General features: G+C 31.8%; 2 protein-coding genes across 2 annotated transcripts; one reads left to right on the forward strand and one right to left on the reverse strand.

Moving 5' to 3' along the window:
• Positions 1-1,831: 1,831 nt before the first annotated feature.
• Positions 1,832-3,434, reverse strand: LOC135152864 (uncharacterized). The gene is made up of 3 exons (XM_064093994.1): positions 3,042-3,434; positions 2,553-2,814; positions 1,832-2,451 (listed from the first exon to the last, which is right to left on the reverse strand). The coding sequence occupies exons 1-3, from the start codon at positions 3,432-3,434 to the stop codon at positions 1,832-1,834; spliced, it is 1,275 nt and encodes a 424-aa protein (XP_063950064.1).
• An 8,699-nt stretch (positions 3,435-12,133) lies between these two features.
• On the forward strand, positions 12,134-15,098 carry LOC108219782 (transcription factor bHLH35). The gene is made up of 5 exons (XM_017393295.2): positions 12,134-12,295; positions 12,396-12,561; positions 12,867-13,112; positions 13,265-13,435; positions 14,625-15,098. Exons 1-5 carry the CDS (start codon positions 12,225-12,227, stop codon positions 14,712-14,714), a joined length of 744 nt encoding a protein of 247 aa, XP_017248784.1. The 5' UTR covers positions 12,134-12,224; the 3' UTR covers positions 14,715-15,098.
• The last annotated feature ends 7,210 nt before the right edge of the window (positions 15,099-22,308 follow it).

Below are 22,308 nucleotides of genomic sequence, written 5' to 3' on the forward strand. Positions count from 1 at the left end.
GATCTAAATTGAATAACAAAATAATGAGAGTTATAGGCCTTCATTAATTAATCTTATATAGTCTGGAATCTTATGCAGTGTTCAGATTATTAACTGTTTGAAGAATCTACCTTTTGGTTTAGACCAAATTGTTGAATGCACCTAGTATCATAGCTTAAAAAATATGTGAACGACAGTGAATTAGATTTCTGTTCTACGGACAGAAGTACTAAATAGCATTTGAATCCTGAAAGAAGGCTTTGTTACTTTTGGTTTCTTTGTTTTCTGTTTGTAAGCAATAGTTGGTCACTGGCTTATTACCAGCAGACTTGAGACTACTGTTGTGATTTTTAAAATTTGCAAGCTTAGAGCATCTCCAAGAGGCTCTTTATTTAGGCTTCTAACTTGAGATTTGAGGAGGGAGAGGAAAAATGTTGCTCCAAGAGACTCTTAAGTGGCTCTTAAATCTTAAGAGCCTCTTGTTTCTCTCTCCTCTCTCCTCAAAGTTAAGAGCCACCACATGGCTCCTAACTTATTTTTTTACAATAAAAAAATCTTTCCCTCCAATTCATCTCCATCTTTCACTCTCTTTTATTGTAGTGGAGCCCAATATATGAATAAAATATGAAATAGAGAAGAGATGTAGAGAGTATTGTTGGAGTGTACACTCTTAACTTTGTTCTAAATTGCTAAGAGCCACATTTTTTATATTATATTTAGGAGCCAACAAGGAGGCTCTTGGAGATGCTTATAGCTATTTTGGAGTTGTATTTTGAATGTTAGCTATCTAAATTATCCGTGGTGGATTGGTGGTATTATCTTTTTTCTCGTTTATCATGCTTGCTGATTTTCTTTGTAAATACAGATTAATTTGATTTTTTAAAAAAATTCGGTTCTGGCGGACCGGACCGGACCGACCGAATTATTTCGGTTCGGTTCCGGTTCGGTCCATATGCAAACTTCGGTCCGGTCTGGTCCTGAAAATTTTCAAAGTTCGGTCTTCGGTCCGTTCGGTTCGGTCCGGTTCTGGACCGAACTGACCGAATGCTCAGCCCTATATGTGGTATTGTGAATGATAGGTCTGTTATAGTGATTTAAATCATGGGAAAAGTTTGAGATAGAGTAAATAAATTAGCGTACAGAAAAAATGGGGTGTAATTAATGTGTTAATGCTGCTCTCGTCTGCTAAGTTAATATTTAACAAACCAAAGAGTGTGTTCTCCTGTCAACTCTCTCACATTCAGGACCACAACAAGAATAAACTTGTTATGCATTTCCCCTGTCTATCTTTGAACAATCTATTTTCTAATAATGTACCCAGGATATGCTTGTTATCTACATTCTGTAGACAGTATTAATGCAGTCCGAGTAGCTCAATAATGAGACACGTGCAACGATCTGATAATTTCTTCGCTTTGATATATACAACCACACAGTGTTATTACATAGAATGAGATTCGATGAGAAACGGGATACTGAAACGGATACGTGGAAGGTGACATAAGGTGAACCCGATACGAAGGGACGTATGGGGACGTAGAAACGTTCGGGTACGGAGGAACGTATAAGTACGAGAGGGACCGCACGGGTACGGTGGGACGTAAGGGTACGTTACAACTTGCATATTTTCTAGAATATATAAATTGTAGAATATATATTTTATATCAAAATTTGATAATCAAATATATAAATTTCATTACTTAAAAAAACTAAAGTTCATATTAACTCACTCAGTGATAAACATTCAACTTAAAATTCTAGCTTGATAGAGTTCAGTACTTTAAACTTTAAAGATTCAAAGGTAAAACATACATAATGCATAGAATATCAGATTGTTTCAATAGGCTAAAATCTAATCCTCATATATCTGCCTTTTAGATGAAGGCACACCATCTTCTTGATCAAGTTCATCTTCTTTCCATCTTAAATCCTCGAGTCTTGCAACTGAATCATCAAAATACGAAGAATCAGCATCAACATCCCACTTTCGATATGGCCCATCTTTGTAACTTGATGTGAAACGAGAAAGAAGTCTAATATTGCTATGAATAAAAACCAACTTGTCAGCCCTCACCGAATTTAGTCGATTCCTTTTGAGGTTGTGAATGTAAGAATATGTGCTCCATATGCGTTCAGCAGAAGAGCTACTTATAGGCTGGGACAATATTTTAATAGCAATTTCTGAAAACTGAGGTGCTTCTGCCCCGTATGTAGACCACCATGATATAGGAGACATTGTCACAGCATCTACTTTCGCTGCTAGCGTGCCAAACATGTCCTCCTTCTCTTGAAACTTTGCTAGTTGTTGACGCAAGATTCTTCGTTCTTCCCCGTCTTCTCCTATTTTATCAAAAGCCTTGAGAACTCCCTGGACAACTTCTAAATCACAATTTGGCGCACGCCTGGGCTCTCCACCGGGAGCAGGAGATTGCAAGTAATTTACATCATACAAATAAGGATTCAAAGCAAATCCTAGACAATGCATGGGGACATTCAACTTTTCCCACTAGAAAACAAAATATCATTCATCCTCCCATGATCAGATTGGTGTTTATTATTTTTCATTATATCACTTATCTCCCCAATCATGCAGTCTATTTTTTCATAGATCTGCCCCATTTTTTGTCCTTCACCATCACCGAATTTAATCATATGATCTATTGGCTTAGTAATAGCCAGAATATTATCAACTTCTTCCCAAAACTCTTCATCTTTTATAGTTGACGTAATTTCTTTTCCTAATTCCCTTGCATTTTTATCTCCACAATTTACCCAATCTTTCCAAGACCTAACAACAACAGTAGTAGCTAATGCTTCCCTACATTGTGCTAGCCTCTTCAACAACAAGTGATGAGATCCAAATCGAGTTTTAGCAACTTTCAATAATTCAAGTGCAGAATAACTTCTTAAAATAGCATGAGCATGGGTATGATTTATAAAATACTTGACAATATTTTTTATATGTAGGTATTTCTCATCCATGGAAAAGTAACAGCAAAGTCTTTGAATATTAAATTCAAGGTATGTACGACACATGGAGACCAAAATATGTGTTTGTGTACCTTTTCTATCTCCTTCCCTGCCAACTTACAACTTGATGCATTGTCTGTGACCACCTGAAGGACATTTGTAGGACCTATCTCGTCGATAGATTTGAGCAGAAAATTAGCTATCTCTTTCCCTGTTTTTTCCACACCAAAAAAATCTTCAGCATATAAGATCATGGAACCACGACTATTAGATGCGATAACATTAATAAGTGGTCTCTTTTTAATGTTTGTCCACCCATCAGAGACTATGGTTTTCCCTTGAGTCACCCAAGTATCAGTTACTGGAGCAAACTCTTTCTCAACTTCTCTCTTACAATCATCAAGTAATGATGTTCTCGCTCTATCGGCCGAAGGGTGTTTGTAATCTTTAGGAGCATTCTTTAGTGCTGTAGTCATTGCGGCCATTTCTGAACTTCTCAGAACATTGAATGGAATTCCATTAGCACATAAAAATCTTACAATTGCAATGTCGATTTCATGTCTCTCCAAAACACCAAAAGCTTTTTCTATGGGATTACTAGTGGATGGAATCTTATTGTTAACAGTAGACCGAGTTAATGATGGGGAGAACCTGTTTTTTCAGCTTGTTCAACTCTGTACCTTACTTGTTGAAGCAGGAGTCGATTTGCTAACAACGCCGTGCAACGATCTATTTCCGATTTGACACCCACGGGAGTACCAAAAAAATGGTGATGTATTCTTGTGTATGAGCTGCTGTAAGATTTGTTGCAGTGCTTGCACTTCCATCTCTTTGTTCCTCCGGCATTTTTCTCTTTTTGTGTTGGTAACATCGTCACTTCTTGTAACAAAGGCTTTTTGTTGTTTTGTGAATGATCCTCCTGGCTTGCATTTTCTTTTGTTTGAATTTCCTCTTCAACATCAATGTAATTTTGAGATGATGCTTGATTATGGGTTTGTTGATTCTGGGTTTGTTGTGCTTCTGTTGTTTGCTCTCTTTGCTGGGTTAATTTTTTGCCGAAGGCCATTTTCAAAACTAGCTTACTGATTGGAAGTGGGTGGAAGGAGATATAAATCCAGGTCACTTGAATATATGACGGTCAGTATTTTTGTGTGCCCTTTAAAATTCTCATATGTTTTTAAAAAAAAACAAATTTTCTTCTGTTGTTACGGAAGTTTTTATTTTTATACATCAAAATTTTATCATTTATTTCAATATATAAACTAAAATAATTAGTGGATATAAAATATTTATTTTTGACCAATATAAAATTTAGATATAAAATAAAAAATTAAAAGAAGGATCGATTTTTCGGTTAATTCTAGATGAAAGAAGGACCGATTGATTTTCTAATTATTGATTTTAAGAACATTACACATAAAAAAAATTTAATTAATTTTAAAATATTGTATATAAGGACCAATTAGTTTTTACAATATTATATATAAGGACTGATTAGTATTTCGATCACCCAGAATGTCCAAAAATGTGATTATTGATTTGAAATGGAAGAGTGCATATAATTCGATATGATTTTAATAACCTCTAAGTACCATATTTGGTTTAACTTTGGTTCGTTACTATTAATATGAAATGCTGGAGTGTATATAATCCTTATAATTAATCTTTGATTTTTCGGTTAATTCTAGATTAACGAAGGACCGATTAGTTTTCCAATTATTGATTTTAAGAACATTGCACATTAGTTTTCCAATTAATTTTTAAAATATTGTTTATAAAGATCAATTTATTTTTCTAATATTTTATATAAGAATTGATTAGTATTTCGATCACCTAGAATGCCCAAAAATATGACTATGTATTTAAAATGGAAGAGTGCATATAATTCGATATGATTTAAATGATCTTTAAGTATCATATTTGGTTTAACTTTATTTCATTACTATTAATATGAAATGCTCGAGTGTATATAAAATATAATGTAATGAATATATTATTTTTAAATTATTGTAATTAATTAAACAAAATTCTCGGACGCGCGAATCGTCTAATAAAATTATTACTCAATCCCGGAACTTTTGAAACCAATAGAATATTTTTCATTATATTTAATTGTAATATAAATTAAAAAATGATAAAATACTTGACTGCTGATATTCCTTGCTTAATAGAAAATATGAAAATGTACTTGTGCGTGTAGCTTAGGCCCACCCAGCATTGGATTAGTTCAATAATAAGTACACTTTAGTTGAGATTTGTGATGTATTATCAAGTCCTCCTTTACTCTTTTTACGACAATTGAGACATCGTCGTCTTCTCTGCTTCCCCATCTCCTCTTCTCCATCTTCTTTCTTCTGTTTTCCCTTTTTCAATAAACTTTTAAGCCTTCTATTTACCTCTTCTTCTTGCTTCTTCATTTTTTTTTTCCTTAGAAGACTAAGTCGCCGGAATTTCTGTAAATCGCCGGAAGTGACGAACTGAACGCGAATCACAGCGACTTGGTACAGAATTGAACCGTGTTCCGGGACGGACGATTTGGTTCGCGAATCTCTGGAACGTTCCGCATTCCTTGTATCCATGCAACCACACAGGAGGCAATATTTTTAGCAAATCTATATACATATTGTAAATTAACAATAAAAGAATAAAAATTTATATACGTGTTATTATGGACGACGCGCGTGTTACAGTGATTTACTACCTCCATTAGGGGGGGGGGGTGGATGCGGTTTCAGTGCGGTTTTTGGATAAAATCGCAACCGAAACCGCATGCCCTCGGTTCTAAAAATCAAAAACCTCAACCGCAATCTCATTGTCGGTTTCGGTTTCGGTTTCAAACTTCGGATTCGGTTTTTATCGGTTCGGTTTCGGTTAAAAAACCGCACGAAAAAAAGAATGAATTGTTATACATAAACAATTAAAACTTAAGGCCAAACCATCTCAGTTTCAAAACTAAAGCCAAAATCAGATTTCACTGGTGTTAAGTTTTTGCAAGTCTCTTTTAAAACTTCATTATCCTGCAGTGAACTTTACATCTTTCATACAAGTTTAAGCACAAAGGAACCGGAATCCATAGTATCCCACAAACTTAGTGAACAGAGCATGGCTTCTGCTCTGCTTCACCAAATCATCTGTAAATCAGACTAAGAATAAGATGCAGACATAAATTTAAAATCTAAATTTTTATATAAATTATAAATATTATATATATATATATATAATATATATATATATATATAGATATTATATTTTAAAAATCGGATCGGTTCGATTTTTTTCGGATAGGTTTCTAGCTATAATCGGAACCGAACATTCGGCTTCGGGTTCGATTTTTAAATTTTCGGTTTCGGTTCGGTTTTATACGGTTCGATTTTAAGCGGTTTTTAGCGGTTTCGGTTTCGGATTTATTCGGATTTTTGCTCACCCCTAACCTCCATCCCAAATTAGATGAGCTAATTGACTTTGTGCACGTAACTTAAGGTGCATTGACCATATAGTTCTGAAATTTAATTTTATAATTTTTCTTTTGTAAATGAAAATTTCATATTTAAATTTTTATCTGCAAAAATAAAATTTCAAAGATAAGTAATGTAGCTATGCAGTCAATGGACTTTAAAGTGCGTGCCCAAAGTCAACGAGCTAATCTAATTTGGGATGGAGGGAGTAACTCATAAGAAAAAGTTTGAATTGAGTAAATAAATTGATGGTTACAGAAAAAGTTAGGGTACAATTAATTGGGTTAACACTCCCCTCATCGTCTAAGTTAATACTTTGTCTTTTATGTTCAAAATCATTATGAACTTCGACAAGCCCACATTTGAACATGACCCATCAATGTAGGCTCATTCAGTTAGTTCGGTGAACGATGCTAGCATCCGAGCCTCATAGTAATATAGGACCAAGACTTGTGAACTTAAAATTATGCGAGGCCACTTGGTACAATTGAGCCGCTAGCTTCAAAAGATGACCTAGGCTCTCATAGTGGAGGGGTATGAATTGAATATGCCCCGGAGTTGCTAGTCTTGGGGTCGCTAGTCATGGGATCACTCCCCTAGCTTAGGCACGTTTTTTAACAAGGCTTATGACTTCACCTTTCGCCTCAAGATGGTCTGAGTTATGGGGTCACATGTTTTGGACACTAAATTCTTTGTGGGCTCTCTCAAAGATACTCCCTCTATTTTAAGTTCCCTTACTCCTTAAGAGGATGTAGAAGGCATGAAAACTCATGACTAGTCCTGTCTCGAACCAGGTGATTATATCTTTCGAGGTATGTACCTCCTCCAATACGAGGTCTCTAACTTCGTTTACTAGATCGCTATATATACTCCGCTTGTTCCATATTAGCCTTTTTAACCACCTGGATTTTGGCTCGCATGCGAGTTACAGGCTTCTTCAAGGTGGCTTAAACAGTCCAATAAATCTGGATCCTGATGAACCGAAGAAAACTTAGACCATCTAGAATATTTGTTGCCAAAGAATTACATGTTAACTTGAATCCCTATAAATGGTACATATGCTTGTTGTATCATTTTTATGATTCTAGATTGGAAAATTTGAGAGTACTTTCTCCAATTTTATTAGGGATCAAATACAAATTCAGCGCAGCTGGCAATCATTTTTTTTCTCTTGTTATTCGTTATCTTCTTCCTACATTTAGGAAATTTTCCATAATTGCAACAACTTTTTCTCGTTACTGCATATATGTTGTTGTACATAATCACATCAAAACATAATTTTGAATTGAGGGATAAGAATGTATAATAGAGTTATCAAGTAGCAGTATTCAAAAATAGATTTAGATTTTTATCTGCACAGAGATCAATATTTTCCGTAGAACAAAGAGCATTGAAAAACATTCTTTTATTTAAATCGACTACAGTTAAGAAATAAGACCTTGTGCCGTTGCACATCTCGAATATGTTTGGACACGCCACTAACTACTACATTATTTATACGTGTTTTATTATCGATCCAAGTAAATATATATATATATATATATATATATATATATATATATATATATATATATATATATATATATATATATATATATATATATATAGGGAAGTGCTCAAATACAAACTAAGTTGATGTACAAACTACAAACTCAATATAAGCCCTTGGATGAATCAAATCCAATGGCCCCGCAGGGGCAACCACACACCAGCTAATATACACTCTGCCACACATGATCCACAGAATCCCCTCCGTTTTTAATTTGAATTTTCCCGTCAATCGGTGAACTTTTTTTGAAATCCGACTTCACTGTATTTTTGTTCATCTCGCAACGATCAATTTCCATACCATATGTGCTATATTCCGATTTGATTTAGAGATTTTTTAATTTTGGTTTGTAGTTTGTACGCTAAAAAGGTTTATATATATATATATATATATATATATATATATATATATATATATATATATATATATATATATATCAATTTTGCACATTCACCGCATGTGAAAACTCGATCCAAAATATTATAAGTGTTGTAAAAAAACTCGATAGACCAATATTATTTTGAGAACATTTTCCAAAATAATATTTAAATTCTATGAAGTAATAAGTAAATTGATCTAAATAACTTTAATATATTCATTAATATACAAAGCCTAGGATGACATAATTGCGCTTTATCCTTTTGTTCAACAAACATATTTCTTTCCTATCCAGGATGAACCGCAAAATTACACACGTGCATAATTGATATTTGATTTAACGAAAGATCGAGGAATAATAGCATCCAATGCACTCGATTGCATTATTGACATACTGTATTTTTTATCTGTCACGATCGAGGCAACAAAAATCTGAAGCATGTGCAGAAAAATTATAAATTTAAATCACGAGGGCATTGCAGGTTAGTGAAGACACATACTACGTGTCTATTGACACAGATAATCAACGTAAAGTGTAAACACAAGGACTCTCTTGTATCAGTCTACTCAGTCTGGTGAAGGATAAAATATCTATGCTCTCACAATCCTAGTGTTTGTCGTTTACATTAATTTCCCTGGTCTAGCATTACCCCACACCCATGTTCACTTTAGAAAAATTGAATGTGCAACATGAAAAACTCGTTGCAAAACGGAGGGCCATGAAATGAAAACCCTAGGTGGTCCATTTTTCACGTATCGGAGAGCCTGTCCATATCAGATTTTTTTAACAAGTCTTAAAATAAAAGTTATAATTATTATAACTTTTAATATATATAGGGATAATATTGTTGCTATGTACTGTATCTTTCTAATAATAAATAATAATATAAAATAAAAATAACTTTTTAAAAAAATATATGTTCAATGATGAATGATATTGCACTTCTTTAAAATTCGAAAGTTTCTACGTAATTTCGGAAGTACTCTACAATGAAGCTTCTTAAAATCAGTTACTGCTCATAAACACCCCCACTAATCAACAGTGAAAAGCAGGGAATCGATTGACTCGGGTCTTGCCCCCCAAAAAAAAGTTCGCACCTGCCGGGTATTTATGAATTTGCTGGCGTAGGCTGGCTGAGGTACCTATGTTGACGTCAAGTTGTGGAATAAAGTCTCGTTCATATTGTTGGTTCACGTATATATTCTGCGAAAATGTCGAGAACAATTCAATATAACTGCAAGGCATCGGAAGAAATTAGTGTGAAACGAAAAAAGCAACTAAAAAGTTGTTAGTATATCTAAAATTTACAATCCGAATGAAAATTTTATAAATTTAACCGTTCTAATTTATGGCGATAGTCGGATTACCTGTGAATTAGGAAATGGTGCACGAACGGTCCTAATTCTGTCAGGAAAAACATGTGCGCGAACAGTAGTAGTACTGTGGATGATGTCGAATTAAAGCACGTGTTGGCACTCAAATTGTGGAGTGAATTTATTTGTACTCATATTGCATCCATCCTGTTGTGCTAGCTAGCTAGCTACGCACTACGCTCTGCTGGTCTGTAATAATTGATTCATGCTGCACAAACAAAATGGCCAATCCTGCTCCCCTACAGGGAATTCCCCTTGTTGCATTCTGCAAAGAAAAGGGCTAATTTGGATCGGAGATTAGAGTCACATGGCACTTTAAGGTTAGGAGGGTATTTTGTTCCCAAAATTATTTTGGAATCTTTTTCAAAGTGATAAATTTCATCTAATTGCAGTTATGAATTTTTTCTTATAAACATCATGGGCATCCTTATATGTGTAATAATAACATCAATTTTGAACTTATCCAAATTTAAATTTACTTTGATCAAATGATAAGAATTCTGATTCATAGTCATCTCTTTAGCATCCCCATCTCTGCCCTCTCCGAACTCACCACCGCTGTAACATCCGCAGCTTTTCATCCATGTCGTTGTCTTTGATTTCACGATCATCGTCATCAGTTATAGTCACTACTAGACCTGAAAATTCGTGCCGTGTCGTGTACCTGGTACACGTACACGAACACGACACGAAATGAATTCGTGTACATGAAATCCAAACACGAACACGATATGAAAAAAACAAAATAACCCGACACGACACGAAGTACACGAATTTTTTATGGCTTGGAAATACACGACACGAATTGAACACGAAATGAAATATACACGAAAAGTACACGACACTGAATGTACACGAAAAGTGCACGAAATGTACACGAATTGAAAAAATAGAATATTAAATTACATTTTAATATTTTAAAACTTGATATTTAATTAAGTCTTATATATTATTTGATATTATATATATGTTATTTATAAAACCTAATATTACAATTAGATTATATATGATAAATCATGTTATTACTATTTATTATTAATCATCTATTATTATATTTAATTAATTATATTGTGTACTTCGTGTCGTGTACCCGATGGGTAAACCCAAAACCGACATAAAAATTAAGTCGTGTATTTTCGTTTTCGTATATTTTCGTGTCGTGTATTTAAAACATAAACACCAACACGAATTTTTCTTGTCGTTTAATCGTGTCGTATACCAAATTGCCGGTCTAGTCACTACCATGTAACATTATAAAAGATTGTGGAAAACAACTGTAAGATTAAGGGCCGGGCGACAAAATTAGTAGACTAACTGCAATTTGTAGTTTGTAGACTAAGCTAATTTGTCCTCCCTCCGTCCCCCTCAATTGTTTCCATTGAAAGGGACACGGAGACCAAGATAATGTATAAAAAATAAATAAAATTATATGTAAAATGGTGGGACCTATCAATATTTAATAATAGATTTGAGATAGTGGAGGAAAATAGTGGGTGTAATAGTAGTTTTTATTGTTAAATATGAGATTGTAGGGGAAGATAGTGGGTGTAATGATGAGAAAAACATACTATATATAGTAACGTAAAAAAATGAGAAGGACCTCCCAAAATAGTAACTGTAAAGAAATGAGAGCATCTCCAAGGGGCTCTCTAATGAGCTCTTAACTTCAAATTTTAAGAGCAAGCCAAGAATTAGAGCTCCAATGGGCTCCTTGAAACTCTTTAAAAAGTTAAGAGCTCATCATCTCTCCTCTCTTTTAAAGAGCATGTAGGAGGTCTTAACATTTTTTTCATGAATATAATATTACTTTCCCTCCAACTTTACCACCAACATTTCTCTCTTTTTACTTTTTTCTCTCATTTATATGAATAAAATATGAATAAGGAGTAAGTATAGGGAGGAGCATTGGAGATGAAATCTTTTTCAATATCTTAATTTACTAGGAGCCAAATATTATATTATATTTTAAAGAATGATTTAAGAATCCCATTGGAGATGCTCTGAGAGGGACAAAGGGAGTAGTTAGATAAAATTCTCTATATATGTATATCACAGGACCATGTCTAAAATTTTAAATGAACTTCAATTCCATAAGGATATATTTGTATTCACCTTAACTGATTTTGTATTTAAAATTTTGTGATTTATTTGCTAACACTTAATTATTTTAGTTAAATAAATGTTAAAATAATACTGCGGGTCTACAACAGTTAAATTATTGGAGTCTTCATCATCAATATTTAAATAATATAATATTAATCACTTTAACACACGAAAAAGAAAAGACTAAAGACATAATGACAGGCCCACCTAATTGGCCAAACACTCCATCTATCAAATCTTTACACGGTCTTGAAGACCCGAACTGAACGACGCTACGATAATTAAACAAGATTCGACTTTTAGATTGTACGGTTGAGATCATCCACGTGGTATTCAGGTTCGTCTCTATATATAGCACGTATGAACCACCTTCAGTCTTCACTCCCCTTTCACACACACAGAGAAATAGCTGAGAAATGGAGAGCTTGGAAGATTTTACGCTCTACTGGGAAACCCATCGCTATCTTCAAACTGAAGAACTCGACAGGTTCATCTGCTTCATTTATCTAAAAGATTGCGAACTTCAATGATATGTTTGAATTTGTTTTACTATCTGTTGTGATACTTATATTTGAATTGATGTGCAGTTTGGTACTGGATGAGACATTTTCAGCATATTATGACTCTAGTTCACCGGATGGAGCTCAGCAGTCCAGGGTGGCACCCAAAAACATAGTTTCCGAGAGAAACCGAAGGAAGAAATTGACCGATAGACTCCATGCTCTCCGAGCTGTTGTTCCTAACATAAGTAAGGTATGAACTCAATTTCTTGAGAAATCTTGTTACTCACCTAGAGTACTGTGGACTTCTCTCAACTTCCGACATTCTAATTCCGAGTGTGACATACTGTTTACGTTTAATTAGTTTAATGCGTATCTTTAAAGCCCAACATGGCAGCATTTACAATCAAAATTACAGATATATAACCAACTAGTACTGGCATCATCTCCCAAGTCCCAACTTGAAATAAAAGTATTAATTTACCCCCATTTTTTTTAGTTATTTGATAAAAGGATAACCTAATTAATGGTTTCTTTACTTTGGGGATCGAATATTAGCTGGACAGGGCATCGATTATAAAAGATGCAATAAGCTATATTCAAGAATTGCAAGAACAAGAGACAAGAATTCAAGGTGAAATATCACAGCTAGAGTCCATGGCTTCCAATAAGACAGGGAACTCCTTTGATGATACAATGATACCGTTGACTATGTCGAAGAAGAAGAGAACTGATCAGCAGCAGCTCTTCTGTGACTATTCTGGGGGTTCTAGGTCATTACCATCGCCTGTGCAAGTCACTGAGGTAGATATTGTAATATATAAATACTTGTAGGTATTAAATAACTTCACGATACAGTAATGTATTTATAACATTTACAAAATCAGGTCTTACGAATATTTACATGTGGGTTAATTTGTGATTTTATTTTTATTTATTTTTAAATTTTGGTGTAGCTGAGGGTTTCCTATGTGGGAAGAAAGACAGTTGTGGTGACCATTACATGCAGTAAAGAAAGGGACACCATTGTTAGGCTTTGCGAAGCTTTCGAATCATTGAAGCTTAAAGTCATTACCGCCAACATTACCTCTATCTCGGGGACCCTCTGGAAGACCGTCCTTGTTGAGGTAAAAAGGGTGAATTATGTCTAATAACGATGCTCTTTTTTATCTGAATTGCATAAGTATTGATAGGTTTGTATATTGAATTGTTTGAGAAATTGATGGGGATCAATGTTTTTTGCTTTGGCTAATAGCGAGGTCTGCTGGGAGGGCCCTGCCCAATAGAGCAACTTTGAAATACTTTTTGTTAAAATTATGCCGAATGAAATGGTATCCAATTAAAGTATCGTGAGCATATTAATTATTGGGATAGTATTTTATTAAAATATGTATAGATATATAGGTGGTAGGCCTTAAGAGTGTCATTTGGATGATTTATATGTTCCATTTGGTTGTCAAATCTGTTTGATTCAAGCTTTATAAATCTTTTTAGTAGGGGATTGATTCCAAACAAGCTAAACCGAATTACTTGATTTTTTTTATTATATATCATCGTGACAGAAAAGAATCATATATTCTCGTTGAGAATATTACGAAAACGTACCCCCCATTCCCATAAATTGAAACGCTTACTTCTGCGAAACAAACAAAAAATATGTATTTCACATCCATCACATCTTATTAGTCAATAATTCATTGATATAAATATATAATATAGCCTCGTTTGGAATGTGATTCTTATTTTTTCTTAGTCCCCACTGATCACACATCTCATAAGTAACATGTTTTTCAGCTCACTAGCAAATTAAATACTCACATGTTTTTAATGCCTGTTTGTCCTATACTCCCTCCGTCTCAATTTATAGGTCCAGTTTGAAAAAAAAATTTGTCCCAAAATACTTGTCTCTCTCTTCTTTCAATACAAATTTATCTACATATTAATTGTGATTTTTTTGAAACTCAACATTATTCTCATTTCTCAATGCATTAAATCTCTATATTTATTGTGATTTTTTTGAAACTCAACAAAATTCTCACTTATCAATGCACTAATTAATGATACATGAGATAAGATTCCATCTAACCAACTTTTTTCTTAATATGTGTGTTTATTCCAAAATGGACCTATAAATTGGGACGGAGGGAGAATTATTTAGGTCCCAATTTCCATGTTCATTGCCTTTTGTCTCAAAAATAAACTACGCATTCTAAATCATTTTCAACCGCGGGGTCCGCGTGAGCGTGACATGCATCTAATTGTGATTTATTTATGTTCCATTATTTGAACTCAGTCTGTATATGCGTTAATTTGCAGGCACAGGAGGAGGAGATAGATATCCTCAAGGCAAAAATTGAAAATGCAATTGCAGCTCTGAATTTCCCGGACAGTCCAATAAGCTACTAATTAATTAACAATGACCTGGAAAGAAGTAATTATATGTCCTAATTAAGATTATGTCCATTTTTAATTACCAGATATATAGTTGAGAATGTTCCTATTGAATTTCTGCTTCATGTTGTCATTGGAACTAAGTTATATCTGAGTAGTTTTCAGCTCTACTTTCATCCTCCTGTGTCCTGATTTGGAGTATTATATCGTTGGGGGAAGTCCGAGTTTTACCTTTTTATGCTTTTTTTTTTCTTCCCACCATGATGTGCCCATCCAGGAATGAAAATTTCCAGAATGAAGAGTAGTGATTGGAGCTGTTTGTGTTCATGTATGTTACATGTACTGTATGTGTCATGTATGAATATTAATAAATAAAAATGAGTAACCATCAGTACTGGATATCTTTATTCATATGTAATAATAAACAGCAGTGTCTCATTTTTTGATTCTGAATGCCTTTTTGATTCTGAATGCCTTTATATGTTGTAGTTCAGGGTTTGTGTCCAGTGTCAATCATTTTGTAATAACATATGTTTAACTAATAATCATCTTACGTACTTGAAATATTTTATAAGTCAAATATGTAGTTGTGAAACTCCAACCAATTCCTTCGGTACATGTATAAATCTGTACAGCTACAAGATGGTGCTCCTCGGTTCCATCTGATTTTTGATATTAGGATTGGGAAGAAAAATGTATAAAACCGTTGCGGAGATTGTTGAAAAAAGTTAGTGGTAATTAGAGGTTCGATCCTAGATTAGAATATTAGATTAAGTGGTAGAATTTTATATTAGTATTTGATTGATTTATTTTGAGAAAGTGGATGAAAGTAATGAAAGAGATTAATTTATATTACAATATTTTAAAATATAAATAATTGAGAAGAATATTTCAAGAAAAATATAAAGAAATAGACTATATCGAAGAAGTAATTAACATCCATGAATTAAGTGTTTAAGTGTGATTCAGATTAGTTTTTGTTAAGCAAAAGTGGTAGTCCCGGTTGTGGGGCTCAGTTAGTTATGCCCCCATCGATCCTGGTGTGCTAGATATAGGCTAGGCTGGATTCTCCTAATAATTGGTGCATGCGACACGAAGAGTGTCAGCAAAGGACCAAATTATATATATATATATATATATATATATATAGGCCATTGCTCAAAACAGAACACCCTTAAAAAAAGAACAACACAGAACATTTTAGAATCAAATGTAGAATCTCATTAAAAACTTGAATTAAAATCAAATTTTAAGGTGATTAACGTTTTATTATGAATAAAAAGAGTATCCACCATATTTAACAATAAATATAAATTAAAAATAACATGATCCTATGTAAAATAATCGTGCAAAAGATATATCTATATGATTCTATTCTGGATTCTATTCTTGATTCTAATCTGGATTCTATAATATTTCATATTAATAACTTGGATGAGTTTGAAGGTTAGAATTCATATATCAAGTTTAATTACTACTTAACTATGTGATTATAACCTTAACAAATCATTTTTTATGAAAAATGAAGTGTTATGATAGTGTTCTGTGTTGTTCTTTTTTTAAGGTGTTCTGTGTGGAGTGCAACCCCATATATATATATATATATATATATATATATATATATATATATATATATATATATATATATATATATATATATATATATATATATATATATATATATATATATATATATATATATATATATATATATATAGGGTTGCATTCCACACAAAACACTTTAAAAAAAGAACAACACTGAACACTATCAAAACACTATCATAACACTTTTTCTTTCATAAAAAATGATTTGTTATGATTATAATTACATATTTAAGCACTAACTAAACTTAATATATGAAATCTAACATCCAAATCTATCCAAATTATTAATATGAAATATTATAGAATCCAGAACAGAATCCAAAACAGAATCTAGAATAGAATCATGTATATATTCTTTACATGATTAATATCACATAGAATCATGTTATTTTTTAATTCATAATTGTTGTTAAACATGCTAGATACTATTATCATGCATAATAAATGGTTAATTAGCTTAAAGTTAGAATTTAATTCAAGTTTTAGATGAGATTCTATGTTCGATTCAAAAGTGTTCTTCTTTGTTCTTCTTTTAAGGGTGTTCTGTTTTGAGCAATGCCCTATATATATATATATATATATATATATATATATATATATATATATATATATATATATATATATATATATATATATATATATATATATATATATAGGGAGAGGTTCAAAAGAGACGGAGACTTAGCGAGAGACATGGGAGACCATATAATCAACCGTTGGATCTGTTTTAATCTAGTGGTCATGGTTAAATCAATTAATGCAATATATTAATCATAGATTCTGTACAGGGGTAGTATTGAGAACAATGTATCGTATTTTTTTAAAAATACGTAGATGTATTAAGATTATTGAATCCAATCAATAAATTGCCTTTTTTAAGAAGATTCCATACATATGACATACAGATTTTATTTACATACATACAACGTACCTAGTCAATCAATGTTCTTATTATAATTAGGAGATTGTATTAAAATTTTACCATATTTATGTTCAAGGTTTACATTAATGCATATACGCTTACAATCCCATGATGTATGTATGCATTTAATTTAATGATTTTGAAATTTAATTTTTCTTTATTAGTTTCCTTGTTTGTGTTTTTCAGTACGATTTATTTGTTACAAGTGAGAACCTTTCCATTCTTTGAGGATTCTCTTCAGATTCTTACCTCCAAATCAAATGTTATAGTTTAACAAATAAAGAAACAACAACTTAATAGATTCTGTATTTTAAAATAATAAAATATTGAATCTTATACTATACTATTTAAATATTGAATCTTACACCAGAACACTCAAATGAATCCATGATAAGATAAGTGAAAATATAAACAAATATGAAAAATGTATAAAACTGAAAAATGCACAAACCTAAATATTACGAGCAAAAAAAATGTTGTTAGACCTCCCATTATAACTTAGTATTTTTGAGAACACATTAATGAATCTCCATATTAATCAAAATAATAAATCTTTATTAGTAAAATTTAAAAGAGCACAACCGTGTATTTTTATTATATGGCTACGTAACAATTTAAAGAATGTCTACAAAAAGAACATAGTGAATTAATATCTGAAAATTTTAAATTAGCTAGAGACACTTAATGAATTAATTTATTTATTTTTAAATTTACCATCTTAAATTAAATAAAACACAAGGTGCAATTTTTATCGTATTCGTAAGTAACATCTTAAAGAATATCTAGGAAATGAGTAAGAAAAAATTTGAAAATATAAATTATTCCATAAGATATGTTACATTGGTGAATAACTCATAGATTAATATAAATCTTATATTAATAATTTAAGAAAATTATAGCTTATCATCTAAATTTTAATAAAACAAAATATTTTGATAGTCAATTATTATCTTGTGTCTAAGTAAAATGGTAAAGAATGAATGAGATTTTCTTCTTTAACTCATAATAATACAAGAGATTTTGCGGATATTAAAAGTAGACCTTATTGATATTAATCTAATTTTAAAATTTTAATATTCAAATTTAATTAATTTTATCACTTTTCATGAACACGTTATGGAATCTCCATATAAATTAAAATATTAAATCCTTAATACAAACTTTATCAAATCCAAAAAAATCCAGATAACTTTTTTCACAATTTTAAAAATAATAAATTTATGAGAGATTAATATGAATATCTATTGAAGTATTTATTTTTTTCAAATTTAATAACATCAATATCTAAAATTTTAAATAAAATATTATCTACTTTTAACGGATGATAAAGAGACATTTATTGGTAGTATTATGTATTTGAAAATTTTAAAAATAAAAAATTCAACTCAAATTAAACTGACAATGTATCACTCACACTCCATTCAAGAACAACTTAAGGAATCTAAGGAATCTCGACTGTATCTTCTTTTTTTTTTGAAAGCTAAATTGATCATCATAGCCATACAGCCCCAAACAACCTCTTGATAACCAATAATGGCTCTTTTAGACTATATATATATTTTTTGAATGTTAATTTTTGTAGATTATTAATGACAACTTGAATTTATTTTTAAGGACATTGTAAAATTAATAGACTTCACTAATATTTTATTGTTATGAAAGTTTATGAATTAACTGAATTACAGAACTCATTAAGGAACTTTAAGAACTCACCGTAATAAATATCATAACAATAGAGATTATTTTAAAGATCATATTAGGGATTATTTTAAAGATCATAATAACGATAATAATAATGATTTTCTAAAATGATCGTGATATTAATTAAAATATACCTTTAACGTTGAACAATCTTTCTCAAAGATTGAGTACATTTATTAATTTTTTTTTAAAACCAAACGATTCCTTAAAATGATGCAGGGTCATTTATTTGTTTTTGAATAATATTATTTAAAAATTTTAAATGTTTATAAATGTTAAAAGATTCTATAAATGTTTTATGGAATCTTACAAGATCATTCCAAAATATTATGATGAATACTCAACAGATCATTCTATGTTAAGGATCACTTATATAAAATTTTGATAAACACTTACAAGATCATTTTAAAAGAATACTTAAGAGAATCTTTGATAAAACTATATGGAATAGCAAAATGCAAAAATATAAAATTTTAGTTTTATTTTTTAAATTCTAATGAAAAGGCTTGTATATTTATGCATAGTGTTGAATTTATATTAGAATACTCAAAAGAATCTTAAAAAAATATTTATTGATATGAAATATTTAAATATAATAAAACACTGTGTCGATTTTATATTAGATCACTTAAGAGAATCCTTATAAACATAAGTATTCTTGTAATTAATTTTAATAAAAAACAATATATAAGAAAAGAACACGTTATGGAATGATATTATATGAACAAATTCGACCAGTGAAATACTGATAAATTTTTTAATAGCATCGTAATATAATTATTAAATAAACTCTATTATATTCATAATAAAAATTATATTTAAATTTTAAATTAGTAGTGGATACCTTGTTACATTTTTAATAATACTATTAGAAATATGGTGTTCTAATATGTTAAATTCCTTAAAAAAAAAAAATTCTATCATATATACTCCGAAGTTTTATTGTCAAATGTTTAATGCATCGAATCCTTAAAACAAATTTTCAATAAACTAATTTATTTATTTTGAGTAAATTAGGGCAATACTTAGTAAAAAATTTATATCAAGAAACAAGAATTTACAAAGAGGAGAGAGGAGTCCTCTGAGATATAAAAAGTTATAAACCTCTGAAAACAAAACTCCAAGAGAAAACAATAAATATACCAAGACTAAAGAAATAAACAAAATCTTCATCGGAGAAAAGAAGCAAAACGCAGCCAACCAAAACAAATACGAGCCAAAACTCCAAGCCAGACTGTCCACCATGGACGGACCAGAACCAATTCTTTATGTAGAGATCATACAAAAACCAACTAATCAAAATCACAGATTGTAAAAACAAAACCAACATACTCAGGCACTTTGAAATTACAGACGTGCAAGTATGATGAAAACCACAAGCCCCAGCAAGCAATCCAACAAAAAAAACAAACTCAGCCCAACTGCAATTAAAATAACCAACACATCATTACCATACATCGGCGAAAATCATCTCACTGTAATAAACTTGCAAACTCAGCCCTTTGGCTCAACCAATAAAAAACTTCCCACAGAAATAAATACTCCTCGATCCAGATCGCTACCTTTGTATCAATGGAGCTCAGCAATCTAAAACCCAGTTGCTCATCTCTGTTCTTAAAACTGATAATCCCTGCTTGTCTAAAAAAACCAGAAAAATCAAAGCTAGATTCCTATACTTCACAAATAAATTGACAAACTCGAAAAATCTCCAAGAGATCAACATCAGAAACCTAGAACAATCAGGGTTCTTTAGAGTGTTCTTTAAGCAAATCGTGTATAAAGTGTGTTTTAGGGAGATCAAGAGTAAAAACAAACTTTGATTGATCCATATTAGCATCAATCGACGTTGACATCAGGGCCTTCTGCAACCTTTTTTCTGCCGTTCCGAGTTTGCTTTTGAGTTATATGTCGTAGATATAAAGGTCCCTCTAAGCTTCCAAAATTAGATGATCCCATGATTGACGCACGACATAAAGAGAATATACAGCTTTCCTTATTATCCCGTATACGACTCGTATATGTATAAATTTCATCAGTATTGTGCACTTTTTATTAGACTAGCGTGCCCCTGGAGCAATTGATGGAGTAATAGTAAGATGAACGGCTGATATTCCGTCTCTCTTGTCTCTTGATAAGAGATGTCTCCCTGGAACTCAACCCTATATATATATATATATATATAGAGTCCCACTCTATGGAGACCCTTTTTATATGGAGTACCGTGGAGACCCATGATCTAACCTTTAATTTAAAGCAACGGCTGTGATTTAATTAAATAAAACATTTAAAACAAATATATAAAAAAGTCAAAAACAACAGGATAACACACTTGCACGCGGAGAGAGCGAGTGGGAGCGCGAGAGAGGAAGGAAGAAAACGAGACAGGGAGGTTATCAGAAGCATATTTTCTCAGATTTGAACTTGTTTCCGTGAAATATTGTGAGCATCGAGCAGGACTTGTTGGGAAAAGGTACTAATTATCATCAATTCTTTGATTTCAACTTGTTTTTATGAAAAATTGCAGAAAATACAAGCGCGTGTATGTTTTTTTGTAGGTTAGGTATGATTCTACATGCATATGTGTTTGTAAGATGGAATTAATTTTATAGTTCTGATTCTATACACAAATAAGCTAATTAATTTGATTTTTATGTGTGTTGTAGAAAAGTTTAGGGTTCAAACCATATTTTGTTCTGATTCTAGGGTAGAAGCTAGTTTTGTGAAATTAGTTTTGTTAGAATTAAGATAATTCTTATTTTTATACTTATGATTCTGTAATAGAACCAGAATTTGCAGAATTGTGATTCTGTAGTAAGAGGTGTTTTAAAATTAAGATTCAGTAATAGAACCAAAATTTATGGAGCAACAGATAAATTATGATTTTGTAACAGAACCAAATTTATTAGAATTGTGGTTCTATAGTACAAGGTGTTTTAAAACTAAGATTTTGTAATAGAACCCAAATTTATGGAGCATTAGTTAAATTATGATTCTGTTAGGTCCCGATAGAGTGAAATTTAAGCTAGAAGGGGGGGTTGAATAGCTTAATCACCAATTTAAAAATTGATGTGGTGTAATAAAATTTATCCCCCTTTTGAATAGCTTTTATCGAGAGTATAGGCAGTTTATGTGTGCGGAAGCAATGTAAGAGTAATACGACACACGAGATTTTATCCTGGTTCGCGGTGGCTAACTCAACACTTGGAGTCCACTCACCCCTACTCCAGTCCCCGAGCTCCTCCCCGGACTCGAGATTTTCTCTACTATAAAGAAACTCCTTTACAGTAGGCGGAGAAGCCTTTACAAATATATATCTTGGAGCGTAACTTCCCGTTACCTCCTCACTATAAATGTAAACTTACAAGACTTTTCTTGGAGCGT

This window comes from Daucus carota, chromosome 5 (genome assembly GCF_001625215.2).
Source record: "Daucus carota subsp. sativus chromosome 5, DH1 v3.0, whole genome shotgun sequence".
NCBI lineage: Eukaryota > Viridiplantae > Streptophyta > Magnoliopsida > Apiales > Apiaceae > Daucus > Daucus carota.

Excerpts from the sequence above, each read along its gene's own strand:
- LOC135152864 (XM_064093994.1), bottom strand. The coding sequence starts at position 3,434 with ATGGCCGCAATGACTACAGCACTAAAGAATGCTCCTAAAGATTACAAA. Across the intron at positions 2,815-3,041 it reads CAGGGAAGGAGATAGAAAAG|AGGCTAGCACAATGTAGGGA; the intron begins GTACACAAACAC and ends TTGTTGTTGAAG. Across the intron at positions 2,452-2,552 it reads CTGCATGATTGGGGAGATAA|GATTTGCTTTGAATCCTTAT; the intron begins GTGATATAATGA and ends TGCATTGTCTAG.
- LOC108219782 (XM_017393295.2), top strand. The coding sequence starts at position 12,225 with ATGGAGAGCTTGGAAGATTTTACGCTCTACTGGGAAACCCATCGCTAT. Across the intron at positions 12,562-12,866 it reads TTGTTCCTAACATAAGTAAG|CTGGACAGGGCATCGATTAT; the intron begins GTATGAACTCAA and ends ATCGAATATTAG. Across the intron at positions 13,436-14,624 it reads GGAAGACCGTCCTTGTTGAG|GCACAGGAGGAGGAGATAGA; the intron begins GTAAAAAGGGTG and ends GTTAATTTGCAG.